The sequence below is a fragment of the Heliangelus exortis genome, chromosome 2 (genome assembly GCF_036169615.1).
Source record: "Heliangelus exortis chromosome 2, bHelExo1.hap1, whole genome shotgun sequence".
NCBI lineage: Eukaryota > Metazoa > Chordata > Aves > Apodiformes > Trochilidae > Heliangelus > Heliangelus exortis.
Window position 1 is genome coordinate 142,805,884 of NC_092423.1, and position 16,217 is coordinate 142,822,100.

General features: G+C 39.5%; 1 protein-coding gene and 1 long non-coding RNA gene across 3 annotated transcripts; one reads left to right on the forward strand and one right to left on the reverse strand.

Annotated features, from left to right (window-relative positions):
• The first annotated feature begins 68 nt into the window (after positions 1–68).
• LOC139793558 (uncharacterized) lies at positions 69–10,820 on the forward strand. The gene is made up of 3 exons (XR_011724650.1): positions 69–160; positions 4,619–4,699; positions 10,481–10,820. It is a non-coding gene; the product is annotated as an uncharacterized lncRNA (long non-coding RNA).
• TMEM71 (transmembrane protein 71) lies at positions 3,071–14,845 on the reverse strand. 2 transcript variants are annotated; one of them, XM_071738414.1, is made up of 8 exons: positions 13,818–14,845; positions 12,512–12,724; positions 10,549–10,718; positions 9,265–9,360; positions 8,654–8,729; positions 8,100–8,149; positions 7,843–7,915; positions 3,071–5,383 (listed from the first exon to the last, which is right to left on the reverse strand). In XM_071738414.1, the coding sequence occupies exons 1-7, from the start codon at positions 14,048–14,050 to the stop codon at positions 7,887–7,889; spliced, it is 867 nt and encodes a 288-aa protein (XP_071594515.1). In that variant the 5' UTR covers positions 14,051–14,845; the 3' UTR covers positions 3,071–5,383; positions 7,843–7,886. The 2 variants fall into 2 exon arrangements, with proteins under 2 accessions (XP_071594515.1, XP_071594514.1); XM_071738413.1 differs by having other exon boundaries at positions 9,265–9,444.
• Between the last annotated feature and the right edge of the window lie 1,372 nt (positions 14,846–16,217).

Consider the following 16,217-nt stretch of genomic DNA (forward strand, 5'->3'; position numbering starts at 1 on the left):
GCTGCCCCCCCCCGGGCTGCACCTGCGGGCGTTCAGTCCGGCCTGGTGATTTTTCTTTATTTTCTTGGACATGTCCTTATGCCAGAGCAGCCAGAAGAGTTTTGTGTGCCTGACCAAGAAGCAAAATGGAAGCAATATGAAACTCCTCTTTCGCAGGCAAGTAGTGTTCATCTGTAGTTTGTGTGATACTTTTGAACTCCTCCTGCATATTCATCAACGAGCTTGTGTAACACATTTTGGGCTGAAATCATGTTTTTCATTGTCTATGGAAGTGGCCTGTTCCCATGATTCATAGAATCACAGAATCATTTAAGTTTAGAAAAAGCCCTTAAGATCTTTGCCATAAACAACATCCCTAAGCACCACATCTACACATCTTTTAAATGCCCCCAAGTCATGGTGACTCCACCACTTTCCTGGTCAGCCTGTTTCAATACTTGACAACCCTTACTGTGAAGAAGTTTTCCCTAATATTCAATCTAAGCCTCCCCTGGTACAATTTAAGGCCATTTCCCCTTATACTACCACCGGTTACTTGGTAGAAGAGGTCGGTTCCCACCTCATTACAACCTCCTTTCAGGTAGTTGTGGGGAGCAATATGATCTCCCCTCAAACTAAATAATCCCAGTTTCCCCAGCTGCTACTTGTAAAACCTGTTCTCCATACCCTTCACCAGCTTCCTTGCCCTTCTCTCTGACATTCTCTGGGAGGGACCAGCCCTCAGGATCTATTCCGTGAAGTGGTGTCTCAGTGCCATTGTAAGCCCTCCAACAAAACAAAGGGAATGTCAGACAAAGGACTGCTTGGTGCCTGTGGGAATAACCTGACTATGGCCTAGGGCCTGCGTATGGAGATAATGACTGAGAAGGGAAGTGGGGATAGGTCCACTCCAGTTGGTCCATCTGGTGTGTCTCAACCATCTTACTCCTTATTGAGAAACAATTGTTTAAACAAAACAGACTTTGGAAGCTTCACTGACACCAACCCTCCCCCCCTCCCACATTGGCTGGCCAAATGTGCCATCCTGGTGATTTTCTGTTATCTAACTGTAAATTTTCTTCCCCTATTCTTTCTGTTTCTCTTTCCTAAACTCACTAATTAGCACCAGGCCTACCATGATTTCTTCCCAGGTTGCAGAGCGTGGACATGTATGTATTGTGACTTTTGTAATCTAACCATCAGCCTTTATGATTGTACAGCCTGATTATATATAATAATCAAAGTATTAATTTTATGAGTTATTCCTTCCATATGTTTAATTAAATCTTGTGTTCAAACACAGACCTTGAGTGTCATTTCACCTTCATCTGATCAAAGGGTATCTGACATCTTAAATTGAGCATTTCCTTGGACTGTAACATTTTAACCTCTCTCCCCAGAAGGGCCAGGTCTGAGACTAAGGTTGGATCCAGCTGCACCCAGGCTCCTCTCTGAGAGGGAGTTTAGGAAGCGACAGGGTCCAGTCCTAATCTTCCTGGGTTGCATAATTTGGGCCATGACATGCTCCAGCACCTCAGTGTCCTTCTTGTAGTGAAGGGCCCAAAACTGAACACGGGATTTAAGGTGCAGCCTCACCAGTCCCAAGTACAGGGGGCAAATCACTGCCCAGCTCTTGCTGGCCACACCAATTCTGATACAAGCCAGGATGCTGTTGGCCTTCTTGGCCACCTGAGCACATTGCTGGCTCATATTCAGCCACCTGTCAACTAGCACATCCCAAGGTCTTTTGAGGATATTTCCTCACAGAGAATGCTCCTGTCCTTCATTTTTTACCTGAGAGATTCTCCCAGCAGGTTGCCACATCAAACTATCTCTTACCACTATATTTAATTCACAGATCAGGTCAAACAGCAGCCTGAAATTTCTCATGCTATGGACATGAATATCATGTTCTCCTGCAGGTTTCTGTGGACTCCTTCCTGCCACTACTGTAATATAATTTCACCCTCAATGAAGTCACCTTCTAACAAATCTCAGGAGTAAGAGTAATGTTTGGAGGCATGGCTGGCATGGCTGGCCACTTTCTTGCTCTCCCTCCTCAGCAGGATAGAAGAAGAAAATAAGACAAAAAGTTCCTGGACTGAGATAAGAACAAGGAGGTCACACACAAACTAGTCATGAGCAAAACAGGTTTTATGTGGAGAAATTAATTAAATTTAATTATTAATTGAATTTATTGACAAGTAAACAGCATAGGATAATGAGAAATAATAACAAATCTGAAAACACCCTGTACCCCTATTGTTGTAATCAGTTTACAAGCAGGTCCTGGTTTGCCAAATTTAGTTAAATTGTTGTTTTAGTTAAATTGTTGTTGTTGACGTTGTTGTTGCTGTTGTTACTACTACTACCACTACTACTACTATCATTTTCTATGGTGGTAGAAGATACTTAGTAACCATAACAAAATGAGGCTTTCATTATACCAAAATACTAACAAATCCTCTCCCAAAGAGCACACAATCTCCAGGGCAGGACATCAGTTTACAAATAACAAATGCATTGAAATATATAGAATTTCTAATAATAATTTTTATTATTGACAACACCCTCAAATACAGGAGGAAATGCAAACAGGAACTTTACTGATATGCAAATGCCAGAGATAAGAAAAAAAAAAAAAAAAGCAGCATGAGAAACTGTAAAAAAGAAATAATATAATGTGAAGTAAAAATTTTGCTCAGTGTATATTAATATGTACAAAGAAGTTTACAAAACAATGCAGCTAATTCACAAAAAATACAACAAAGAGCAGACTTTGCAGAACATAAGTAAATGGCCATGCCTGCATTCTATAACAGAGTGGTTTATTCAATAACATTAGAAAGAAAAATAGTTAATTTTTGTATGGTTTGTTTTCTAAGAATAATGTTTTCAGGATAAATACAAAACAGGCTTGCTCACACACTGGGAACATTCTAAGATAAGGGATGCCATAAATATTATCATTGTGCTTGCTATTGTTCCCTTCACCATGAACATGCCTGCCATAAAGCAGTATGTAATATATAGTCAAGCATGACCCTGAAATTCAACTGAACACAGACAAGATGTAATGACAAAAAAAAAAAAAAAAATAGTAATGAATGGTATGAGAGAATGTACAGGGGGTTATAAATCTGTATCTTAAAATTCTTAGATTCTCTTATTCTAAATAAGGTGCTATATTAAAGTGGAGTAGGAGTTTAATCCTGGGCACAGAAACATAAATTTCTAGTTTCTTTCTCTGTTTTCAGGTGTATCAGTAAATCATTAATCAACAAATGGCTTTGCTTTCCTAGAATTATATTTCACAATTATCCCAGGCTTGGCACTCTAGACAGCAGAAGATGCAAATATTAATTAACTCTGAAAGTCTGGACTTAAAAACTTATCTTAGAAACTGTTGTCTTCAGTTTTTCATCAGACAGAACCTGGCTTTATTTTTTTTTTTTTTTTTCATGCAACAGGATCAAACATACCACTGAGCTTTTTTTTCAGAGAAACAATACAAACATTGCTTTTATGTCCATTGCAATATATGGATGGGAACTGCCACAGCCACACATCTCGGTAACTGACTAGAACTTTGTAAATTCAATATTAATGGATATCATGGAGGGAAGATCTTAGCAGATCTCAAGCATCATTTTTCTTAGCCCTTGGACTCCTAATGCTAAATTGTCCCAGAATTTCCCTCTTTACAGATCAGAACAGTTCTAAATCACAGTTTATTCATAGACAGATTACAACAATTCACTGTAGATCAAATTTTTGGCAAGGTTTACAGTCAGATAACCTAGTTCACAGTGAACTCAGATTTTTCTAATTTTCAAGATAATTGCTTCAATGATTGCAGTGTAATTGCAGCCTTAGGCTTTTCTCTCAGTATAGGATTTAATTTTCCAGATAATTCTTACAGGAATTTATTTAAACACTAAGGATCTTTATAATCCTTCAGTTTAAAAAGTGCATTTAGTAATGATCTCTTATAAGTAGCAACATGATAGGTAACAAAATATTTTAGGCATATTACACAGTGATATTTACTCTCACTTGTCTCTCTGGTTAGAGTGAAAAAAAGAAGCAGAATTATTTAATACTGAAAAAAAAGCATATTCACTACAAGTGAGTATGAGGATGAGTATTGTAACTAGTATTATAGATATGTAATATAACAGTTTGATGAAGAAGATTCTATTGTTGTCACTTGCTGAAACTTTCAAACATTGTCTTGTTACATAAATGCTCTCTTCATACAAAGTCAGTATCAGTATTGCATCAGTTGTTCTGATTTTCTATGCCAGAAACAGAGCTATAAGGTGCTTGAGATTGGCTTGGGCATGGAGTTGGACAGACTGGTGCTTTATGTGTTGTCAGTTCTTCCTTTCACCAGAAGCTTTCATTTGCAGGCTTTAGCTGCAGAGTTTTCAATCCCAGTCTTTATGTCTGCCAGCCCGATTGCACCCCATGGGCAGACACAGCCCTTCCCCAGGCAGAATTCCATGTCTGGTGTGCCAGCTGGGGATGTGCTTTTAGCATTCCAGGGGAGAAGTAGACTAGAAGCAACACTCATTCTGGAACCATTTGGTGGGTAAAAGCATCCTCACACATTGTCATTGTTTTGTTGCACAGGAAGATGAAATCCATGCTCTCCCAGCTGAACTGGCATTCAGGAGGTATTTTAAGAGCCAGATTATTAAAAGCTTGGAGTCACAAGGTAACAGTTTTGGGTTGCCCACTGGTTCTGTGTGTAATTTAATCTCTGTTGCAGCAAAGATCCAGGCTGACAAATAGGCTTCAGTGCTTCCAAAGCAAATACCTAAGGGTCTCATATTTTTGTACCTGAATCTGTGTAATTCAGTCATCATTCGTTCTCCACATTCTGATTCCTGGTATTCTGAAGAGTGATTTCCTTCCAATAATTTTTTTTTTTTCTTTTTTCTAATATGCAGCATAAAGGCCAAAAGGCACATAACACAATACACATAATACAATAAAGCTTCTGAAATGTGTTACTGCATGTAGTCAGCCACTATCCAAACCCACTATCTTTGAAAGTATGTTGTTAAAAGAAACTAATATATAAAGTATTGGCTGTTTACCAAATCCTGAATGAGAATTTCTAAACACTTTTTACCATCAATTTATTATCAAAATGCTTCTTGGACCCCATGCTTACTTCATGGACATAAGATAAAAGGTACAGCATTTATTTCCCATGACTACTTTCAGGTAGTCACCAAGAACTATGGCCTCACTTGAAATTTGACCATACAAAAAATAAAGCTAAAATGAATTGTATTTTGAAGGAACAATTCTAAAAATTCTGTTACTTTTTTTTCCACGGGAACATGTGTACCAATGGCCATAAGGAAGTATCCAGTAGTTTGATGCTGAAAAGCTGAGGAAAATAAATTTGAGGAGGAAAAATGAAAACTGTTAGTGAACTTCTTTTGAAATATACAGAAGTAACTATTCTGCTTTTAAGTTTCTATGAAAGTCAAGAGACAAGCTTGTTTAGGAATGCTGTCATGCAGTAACCTGTGGCAGTCTGTTTTGAGGTAACTTCTGCTAGGCAACAAGTCCCAGGTTCTCCACTCCACCCTGTAGTTCCTGCTTGGGTTAATGTTGATACTGACTTGGAAAATCAGAGTCAGCTTTGAGGCTCTGGTGTTGCAGCCCTTACACAAATGGTCCTGCTGGCTTTAAGAAGTGCCTCAGCTGGCACCCACTGCTCAGCACCCTGGGTCAAGATTTCTCATCATACTTTGATAAGTATGAGAAGTGGTGCCTGCAGCTTGTTCTGAAATGCTTTGTTCTCAGGATGAACATCCTCTTTCTGAGGCCTGACTGAAAGGATTTCCAGGTTGCATTTGCAGCTGTGCAAATGTCCTTTACATCTCAGGAGCTGAATTACACTCAACCACCAAAATGATGAACAAGGCTTGAACAAAGCTTCTTTATCCACTCTGCAAGGTACACAAATGTGGGCACTGCCCTGCTTAGCTTTGGTCTTTTCAAACTAACAGATACAGGAAATAATCCAAGTACAAATAAATCAATGCTTTTGTTTTAAGGATCCTGAGCCGCATCAAAGCTTAAAAAAAGCTTGATATACTGAAACTGGAGAATAAGGATAAGGCTTTACTGTGAAAAAAAACAGAGGACAAAAGAATCTATAAGTGTAATTCAGAAATTCTGGATTGGTATATGTTGATGCTCCTTCATTGCTTCAGTGGACTGGTACTAAGCCAGAGCACCTGGCTCTACCACTCAGTTTAAACTTGGAAAAAGGAGGACTTGCTTTGCCCATTACTGAATAACATGTTTTCTTTGGACTGATGCACAGCAGTTGTTTAACAGCTGACACTCTTTAGCAACTGTTGTCAAATAATAAAAAATATTTTGTTCAAATAAAATAAGAGGAGTTTTAAGAGCATAATGGAGTAATTCACAATGAAAACTGTCACAGGCCCCACAGCTAAACCTTCTTTTAATGAAAAGTCCAGGGAACCTTTCTGGCATGCTGGAACCCTATTTTCTAATAGGACTCACCCAAAACCTATGGAAATATTTCTAAACTCAAACTTATTCTCACCAATTATTCTTTCCTTCCAATTATTCCAATGAGGAAAAACCCAAAAAGCATATATATATATATATATATATATATATATTTAATGTCCTGATTTAAAACAGTTTTTTTGTAAACAGTATATAGGCATGTCCTGTTTTGCCAAATTTAGTTAAATTGTAGGACTGCTTGTTTGAGCAGGTAACTTCTCATTTGTGATGAGCATAAAAGAGGTATTCTCTGTACACCAGTGTCTGAAAAGCTCTCAGTGTATTTGTTTCTCTCTTGAGAAGAGCAGCCTTGTTTCTGACTCAGGGCTAAACTATTCAGGAAGCCAGAGAGCAGTGCTTTGGAGCATGTTTGCAACCCAATGGTCCTGACCTGGTGACCTTGATTTTATTTGTACTAATGACATAGTAACAAAGTGTAACAAACTATCCTTGAGAATCCCAGGTGTTGTGCTAAATCCCTTGGATCCTCAAAAAGTGAGATTATCTTTGCAATATGGCCCTCCAAGGTGTGCTGTCTTGTTTCTAACTTCCAAGAAGTTCAAAGGCTGAGGTCTGTCAGATTGTCTGGCTGCTCTTGGGATACACTGAACACCTGAATCCTGACAGAGTTTCGGAAACAGTGTCCTTGTTGAGCTTCACTTTCACCACAAAATAATATAGATGAGTCCAAATATTTTTAGTCTTAGTAATATCTTATTTTTATTCAATTGATCAGACTGTTCAATACTTCTAAGACATTTATCAGACAACAGTGTATGTGAAAGACAAAGCTCTGTCCTAAACCTAATGGTGCATTGGGTTAGTGGGGCTAAGTCATATCAATTCTCTAGTCCCTGGGTGGTGGTGATGGGTCTAGCAGATCAGTTACTTGATTTTATTTTTTCCCATAAGAAAACCCAGGCTTGTTTTAGTGCCCTGGGAGTGGACTCAGTGCAAGGCTTGAAAGCACAACTAGGGATTCATAATAAGTTACCATTTTTGGTCTTTCACTGCACGTGCATGTTATGGAATATTAGGTTTATTTTCATTTTCTGTTAACAACAAGGAGTTAAAACATTTATTGCACATTATGGAGTGGTAGTTTTTCAAAATAAACCAAAGTTTATATGAAAATAAGCAAATCACAGGAAAAAACAAATTCTCCATCAGTAACTTTAGATCATGCTTTCTATCTTTTCACATGAAAACAACAGAAGGAATCTCTCCTTCCTGTTCTTAATATAAAATTTCTAAATTGCTCTATTACTGACATGACATGACACTCAACCCACTTACCAAAGATTAGTTGTTTGGAAAGATGTCTCAAGACTGTAGAGAGATTACACAGAAGCATCTTGGGACAAAAGAACTGTGAAATTCAACCACAAAATTCTGTAACTAATTGAAAGTTACATCCTCTCCCCATATGCCCATATATTGCCCTTATTAGAAGCAACAAGAGCTCTGGATATACATCCAAGAATAGATTTTTGGTCCTCAGAGGTGGTTTAGTAAAATATTGTGTCTTGTATATAAAGAAAGTATGTACTTACAAACTAAAATTATCAGCAACAAAGTGGCAGACAATCCTCCCAGAAAATATCTGAGAACATAATAATACTCATGAAGGTTAGAAAGAAAACAAGGGATGCATATTAGGTTAATAGAGGTGAAGTCTGGGTGGGAGGAAGAAAGAAGGTTCTTGCTATGAACTCCCTGAACTCAAAGGTGAACTGTAATTTGAAACTTTAAATTACTTAAACTATTGAGGATAATCTCCTAGACATACAGACCTCAGCATTCCCAGACTGGGAACACCTATATTGGTCTCTTAAAAATACACAGATTCCTTCTGATTCTTCTCAGACTTTCAAAATCCCTGTCTAAGCACATTTGACAAAGCAGTTGTCATATCTGCACACATATTTCTTAGTTTTTGTGCATATCTATGTAGCCTGCATTGACGATAATGTGAAAATTTATTTTCGTAAGATATCTATAGTATATTTAACTTTGAAAATGTGGTCCCTAGTCTATGTCTTATCTGCCAGTCAAAAAGGAGTAAGCATTAATATCAGGAAAAAAAAATTAAAGAAATAAAAATTACCTTGTACATACTGAAATGATTAAACACGTGATTAGTGCAGCCATCTGAGAAAGAACATTTTGCACTGTGCTGGATTCTAAAACAAAAATCAAGAAAATAATTTTCATGAGTTTTCAGGAAAGTAAAAATATGACAGGAGGTATTTGCAAAAACTACCCTTAGCCTGTGAAGCCAGTCTCTTTATTTCCTTTTTAAGAGAATTTGGCTAGAAGTGATTTGAAGGAGAAACCTAATTTTCATGCTCTGGGTGTCTCTCAGGAGTCTTTTTCCTCCACCACCATAGAGACACTGTGCCCTCCATGCTCTTGGAAAACAAGACTTTCTGAATAATTGCCTGTTCCTGCTTTCATTCTCATGCCCTTTCCTCCATTTTCCTTTTCCCTCCACTTTTTTGTTTTTCCATTTATCACTGAAAATAGGAGATGAAAAAATGTGAGCAGGGAGGAATGTACAAATAAATATCAATTTTAAGATTTGGTTATTTTAATAATTCACTTAAAATATATGTTTCAGAACATAAATTATGTTCTGCAAGGGGCCATACCAACATTTAAAATGTATTTTCAGTTCATTCTTAAAATGAGGCATATCAGAACAAGAATGTAACATACCTGCACTGCTTTGGGTCTCTTCCTTTGCTTTTATCATAAATGGAGAGCAGGACTGGGAAGCACAAAATGGTTTCTCAGGCTGAAGAAATTCCTCATCTTTGGAGAGAGAAGCTCCATTAGATGCTGGAGTTTGCCTTTGTGGCACATGGCTATTATATTCAGAAGAAAAGTCTGAATCACCTTTTAAAAAGTGTATATGTTATGGAGAACACAGAAAATAAGAGCTTTGAGACTTTATGTTTTTCAAACTTATGAGAGGGGCAAATAAGTATTTAATCACAGGGAGGTTTCCAAATTGTTAAGTACAAGGAAATGGTAAGTTTGATGTGTGCAGGCAAAAATACACAGTAAAGAGAGGACTGCATAGAGGGCAACACAATGATATTAAAACAGCCAGGTGAAAGCAGACAGGGCCAGATATTTAACTTTAACTTAACTTTAACTTTACTTTAGATTCAGTTTCAGGCTAAAACTGCCTTTTTGGCACAAAGGTCTTTGTGTACTCATACTGTTTTAATGCCAGGAGTTCAATTCACCACTTACAGTTCTGTCATTCATTTATTCATAGAACCATAGAATCATAGAATCGTCTGGGTTGCAAGGGACCTCTGAGATCAAGTCCAACCCTTGATCTGTGGTTACCAGCCCATGGCACTGAGTGCCACATCCAGTCTCTTTTTAAATATCTCCAGGGATGGAGAATCCACCACTTCCCGGGGCAGCCCATTCCAATGCTTGATCACCCTCTCAGTAAAGAAATTCTTTCTAATGTCCAACCTAAACCTCCCCCGGCACAACTTGAGACCGTGCCCTCTTGTCTTGCTGAGGGTTGCCTGGGAAAAGAGCCCAACCCCCCCCTGGCTCCAACCTCCTTTCAGGGAGTTGTAGAGAGTGATGAGGTCTCCCCTGAGCCTCCTCTTCTCCAGGCTGAACCAGCCCCAGCTCCCTCAGTCTCTCCTCATAGGATCTGTGCTCAAGTCCCTTCACCAGCCCAGTTGCCCTCCTTTGGACCTGCTCCAGGACCTCAATCTCCTTCCTAAACTGAGGGGCCCAGAACTGGACACAGGACTCAAGCTGTGGCCTCACCAGTGCTGAGTACAGGGGCAGAATCACTTCCTTGGACCTGCTGGCCACGCTGTTCCTGATACAGGCCAGGATGCCATTGGCCTTCTTGGCTACCTGGGCACACTATTCTTTAGTGTGCCTCTTTTGTCAGACAACCCCTGCAAAACCTATTGAAAGAGGTACCCAAGTCCTGCTATACAGATCCTGGTCAGGGCTCACCAATTTCACTCTGACTGGCTTCTAGTTTCCTGCATTCATCAGCCCATGGATCATCCACATGGGAGGGCTCCACATCACTGAGGACAGTGCTGCTGAGCCATGCACTGGAGGCACCAAGATTGAACAAGCTGGAAAGTGAGCGACGGGTCTTCTTCCTTCTCCTGAATACACTAGAAAAAAAAAGACACGTTGTCAAAGAATTAAAAAGAATTAACTATTCATGTCAGGCAGAGACAGAGCTCTGAATCTCACAGACTGACATGAAAGAACAAGGTTCTGGATGCTGTTCTTTATGTATGTCACCAAGAATGACTGCTGCACACTGCAGTAATGTCATGGAATGTGTCATGCTCTTGTGTTACTGGATATTGTGATACCAAATGATACTGCAGTTATCTGATACTGTTCTGAGTGGTCTCATGCTACCCATGAGTTTCACCCTACCATGTCTCATTTTGTGCACCTTGAATCCACTGTACTTCAACTTTTTTTGAACTATATTTAATACACCTTTCTAAACTGACATTCTTCTGAAATCAAGAGATTTTTTCCCTGAGTAAGGATTTCAGGCCCAGGACCACACACTTTTTCTTATTACTTATCCTAGTAACACCCCATTGGTAAAATGAGCTTCAGCTCTCCTTTTTCATTGTTGGGCACAACTCCAATTACAGCAACAACTGTGTATTGAAGAGCTTCTGGGCAGTAAGATTAGACATGACTGAAAATCAAGTTATTTCTATTACTGCTCTCTCTAAACTAGATTGATTGAGATGTTCTCATTAAGAAGTGATACTGCTCTTGTGCCAAACTGTCTTGAGTCAGAGAAGTGGTGTTTGGGAAGTGTTTGTGGGAGGGTGGGGCTAGAAGCTCCCCCAGTTCCATTCCCTGCCCTGCCTCTCTCCAAAGCCAAGCAGATAAGGGAAGCTGGATGTGCCTCAGTGAGTATACTCTGTGACTATATAAGAAAGGGAAAAATATACCTAAAAGAGGACCTGCAGAGCAAAGGAGAGGATGAAGCAAAAGAGCAATGCCAAATCAAAGACACCAAGGGCAGCGAAGAAGGAGGGATAAAGGTGCCTGAGCAGAGATTTCCCTGAAGCCCATGGTGAGCTGGCAGCTGTCCTCCTGCAGCCTATGGAGGAGCAGAGTGGAGCAGTCCCTGAAGAAGCCTGGTGGAGCAATCCTGAAAGCACCACAGTGGGGCAAATGTGAATTTGTAGCCCCTGAAGTGTCACAGGTGGGCAGATGTGAAGAAGCAGCCCGTGCAGGATTGCAGAGATGGGCAGACATGGATCTGCAGCCATGGAGGACCCCGTGCCAGAGGAGGTGACTGTTCAGTCACAACAGCCGTGACTCTTTGTGCAGCCTGGGCTGGAGCAGTTCCTGAGGGACTGCACTTCCTGGGAGGGACTCATGTCCCAGGTGTTCCTGAAGGACTCTCCTGTGAGAGGGACCCTGTGTTGGAGCAGGGGATGAATGTGAGGAGTCCTCCCCTGAGGAGGAAGAAGCAGCAGAAACACCGTGTGGGGAACGGACCCTGAACCCTCCCCTGCCCATGCCCTGTGCCCTGAGGGGAGGCAGCAGGGAAGGGATCCCGGCCTGGGAAGAAAGAAGGGATGGTGGTGTGGGAAGGTATCAAGATCTGGTCATGTTTTCTCTTTCTCCTTGTAGAGTAGAAGTTTTTTATTCTTCCCAAGTTGAACCTGTCTGGTTTTTGCCTGATACTGTAATTGGGGAATTAGAACCACCCTGTCCTTGTCTCAGTTATTGAGTCTTTGGGTGGATTGTCTCCTCCCTATCCAACAGTGAGGGTGGTGGGTGAGCCAATAGAGGCCTGGTAGATATTGGCTGAGCCTAGATTGTGATAAAATGTAGACAGCCACCCAGATACCTTCAGAGAAGTCCAGAGATGTGGAAGCAATTGCCAACATTGAGTAAAATCTGAACATAGTTCACTTACCGAACTAAATTCTCTTTATAGGTAACATTTGTCTGGGGTGGTGTCAGTGTTACATTGCCCTCTTCATCAGACAGAAAACTCTCTTCTGTCAAAATGTAATAACCATTGGAAAGCAGTCGAGGGCTGCGGCGACACAGGGAAAGGGAGCCTGTCAGAGGATATGGGGAATGACACTCATAGACGGGGTCATCATCCAAAAAGGCAGGAGCATAACTGAAAAGGAAAAATGAAACTCTTTAGGTTTAGTGAATGTCTAGACAGAGTAAACCCATGATTTAAGACTAATGAATTTACATTACCAGCTGATGGGGGCTGGTAATGATATAGATTTGAAATATGTGGATATAATGGTGGTATTTCTTGACCTAAGGGGTTTCAGCCAGCATGAGACTGCTTCCACCACACTTTCCAGAGCTTCAGATTACAGGAGGGCTTCATGCCAGATGAAGCATTTCATGAACTCATGGAGCCAGCTTAAACTGAGAAGTGCATGGTGCATTTCAGTGGCAGTGCTCTCAGCCAAGGAGTCCTGCCAGATCTACACCTATCTGGAGTCGTCAGAGATATGCCAACATTTTGTTTCTCTGAATCATTCTCCATAGTGCAAGACTGAGTGCCCCTGAACCAGGCAGGATTTGTTTATTTTTACAACCTGCCCATACTTGATGAAGATTTAAGGATACATGAGAAGATGATGAAGATTTAAGGATATATAGCTTTGAATTCTCACAAATCCTAGAATACCGTGCAGCTAAAACATGGGACAAAATCTACATATGGTGATAGCTTCATCCAGCACTGGAATAGTTAACTTGGAGATGAATTATAATATGGAAATATACACCACGTGGTATTTAAAACAGAAATTAGTAGTGACAGAATGAAAGAATCTAAATGTTGTAGGCATTTTACTTTGCTCAAGTAAAACTGGGTTTATGGTTAGTCCTTTCTCCTCAACACCTTTGAGTTCCAAGTGGCCACGCAGTGACATTCATGGAAAGAAAGGAAGACAGCAGATTGATTTGGTGTCTGACATGGGTTTCAGTAGCAGGTTTAATTATCTCACATGACACGTCACAGAGGGGAACCATCATTTCAGTGGAGGGAAAACCAGATGGACTCAAGTATAAAACCTTGTAATTGCAAGGCCAGTGCTTCCAATCTCCACAGTAGTACTTCTGAACTTCCACTTAAAACATTATTGAATTAATATAAGCACTACAGTTCTAAGTGGCCCAAAGGGGTTTGTTGCAAAACATCCAACAAAATAAGAATAAAATTAAACAAGTATAATTTTCCTCATTACCTTGGGAAAATATGTTGTGAAAGACTGCACCTCTGTGCTCTGTTGAATGCTGCTGAACCTGCAGAAGCAAAGGCCAAATGCAAAGGAGTTGTTACCATATCTGCTGACAGCTCAGTGGAAAGGTCTTCACTGACAGGTACCTTGTGCATATCAAAAAGATCATTAAAGAAGATCAAAAAAAAAGAAAAGGAAATTAAGGGAAAGATTAAAGGAGATAAAGCAGTTGAAATCATGGGGGGAAGATACAATATCTATAGGAAACTCAACCAGATCACAGAATCAGAGCCAATCATAATCAGATACTTGTACTCTGAACAGCTTACAACCTTGAGAGAAACAATTATGGACACAAATGCAATACTGCAGTACTTTGAATGGTATTTTCCCAGAAATTTTCTTCATGTCAAAAACAGTACAGGTACTGGCAATAGATACAGAACAGAAATGGAAGGGCACCATTACCAATAGAATATTTTTTTTCAGATGAAAGTTGCAGACAGGGCACAACATGCATAGGGATAGTGACAGTGACAAAGATATGACAATAACATTGTGACAGGAGACTAAGGAAATAGGATATGCCTGGATTACCATGGCTCAAGTCTGCAAAGCACTGACAATGACAGAATAAATCTTATGAAATTTGAGCAATGGTCATCCATAGGGAAAATTTGGAACTGTTCTTACATGGAAAGATAAAATATGTGATCTTTCCCCATGATACCTTTCGACTCCCTTATCTTTAAAGCATCAAACAACACTGTTAGGCTATCATTCACCTACACAGAAGTTAGGGCTAAGGGAATATCGATCTTTTTTAATGCTCAGTTATGAGCTGAGGCAAAGAAAAGCCTTGAAGGTCAGTGCCTCCACTTTGGTAATCTTGTTTGTCCTCATTTGGATTTCAGTTGTCAGTCACAGCCTGGATATGAAGGCTTGCTGAGCCTTGGGATTACGCAGAGTCACCAAGGAAGGGAAATAAAACGTCCAGGGTATTTTTTACTAATCAGTCCTACTACCCTACTCCCATACATACTGTTTCCCCTACACTTTAGAAAAAAAATTACAAAATAAAAATTCTCTTTACCATGAGAAAACTATGCTCTAACCCTTCCAAAGGCAGCTTGAGGAGGAGACAACTGGAAAAAACTTGGTGGAGGTACAAAGAGATAAAGCATGGCTCAGAATGCCACACAGCAGGTTTTACAAAAACTGAGGGCAGTGGTGTATTTCATAGACTGACATATATTTTTCATACACAGTTAGCTCCTGAAATTGTTTCTCTTATTTTGAACTAAATAATAATTCAAATTGTGCAAAAATATTATACTTAAAACAAACAAAAAATAATACAATCTCTAACAGAAGATACAGGAAGAATTTGACCAGTGGTTTGTAGATCTGGATATAAACTAAAACTTGCAAAACCTTATCAGTCATACAAGATTCTTTCCACAAGAGTTTTGTTTGTTTGTTTGTTTTTTACAAAAGCTCAGATCAACATGCACAAATTTACTTGCTCCTGGTGTTGATGCAGTATGTGATATTCCATACATCTCGAAAAGTATTGTTTCATACACCTTGGGATAACAGCCAATAGGGATTACCTGTAAAAGAATTTTAAAAGAAACAGAAGCATGTTCTGTCTTGTCATGTTTGAAAATCAGGATGTATTAAGCCATTATCACCAATATGTATCATATTGCTAGTTATATATTCTTCCTTAGACAAAAGTAGTTAATTCTAGGCCACATTTGCTTTAATATTGAATTAATATATTCCTCAGCATCATCTATACCTGCTACAAGTCTTTAATAATCTGAGGGTGAAACTTTCCAGCCACTAAAATCTGTAAGACAGTTTTTTTGCCTCTGCTTTTCTCAGTTATGATAATACAAAGGAGCAACCACTAAAAGAGAACTTGTAAGAATAGGAGCTTACATATGGTTAGTGTTTTTATTAGCAAGGGTTGACACACACTGATCAAAGTGGCAGAACAAACCACAGCCCTACTGTAACTAATTTGAGTTCTCACAAATTTGTCTCTGCAAGACACATCTTTATCTGCCACCCTCTGCAGAAGTAAAATTTCAGGTAAAACAGACTGCATATATTTATAGCAGAGAATGAGAGATATACATGGACAAGTATATTAGGGAGGTGATGGCTTTCTCTCTTTTGAAGAGCAGTTAATAAGCAGTTGTAATTTGCTTTCAAACCAATTAATGATAATATCAAGTTTCTGTAAACCATCATAGAACCTGCAGTCCAACAGATTATTTTTTTTACCCTTGATCATGAAAAATTTTGTCTCATGCATTAATGATAAGGATTCCTGAAAGTCATAAGTCAACCAATGCTGAAGAAAGCATCAAAACATCATGTTGTAGACAATGCTGC

Bases quoted from the DNA above. Each gene is read 5' to 3' on its own strand.
- TMEM71 (XM_071738413.1), bottom strand. From the start codon at position 14,050: ATGATTTCAACTGCTTTATCTCCTTTAATCTTTCCCTTAATTTCCTTT. The intron at 9,445-10,548 runs GTGAGCCCTGAC...ACTTTTTAAAAG, and splicing joins AGCCAGTCAGAGTGAAATTG to GTGATTCAGACTTTTCTTCT. The intron at 8,150-8,653 runs GTAATTTTTATT...TTATGTTCTCAG, and splicing joins ATCATTTCAGTATGTACAAG to ATATTTTCTGGGAGGATTGT.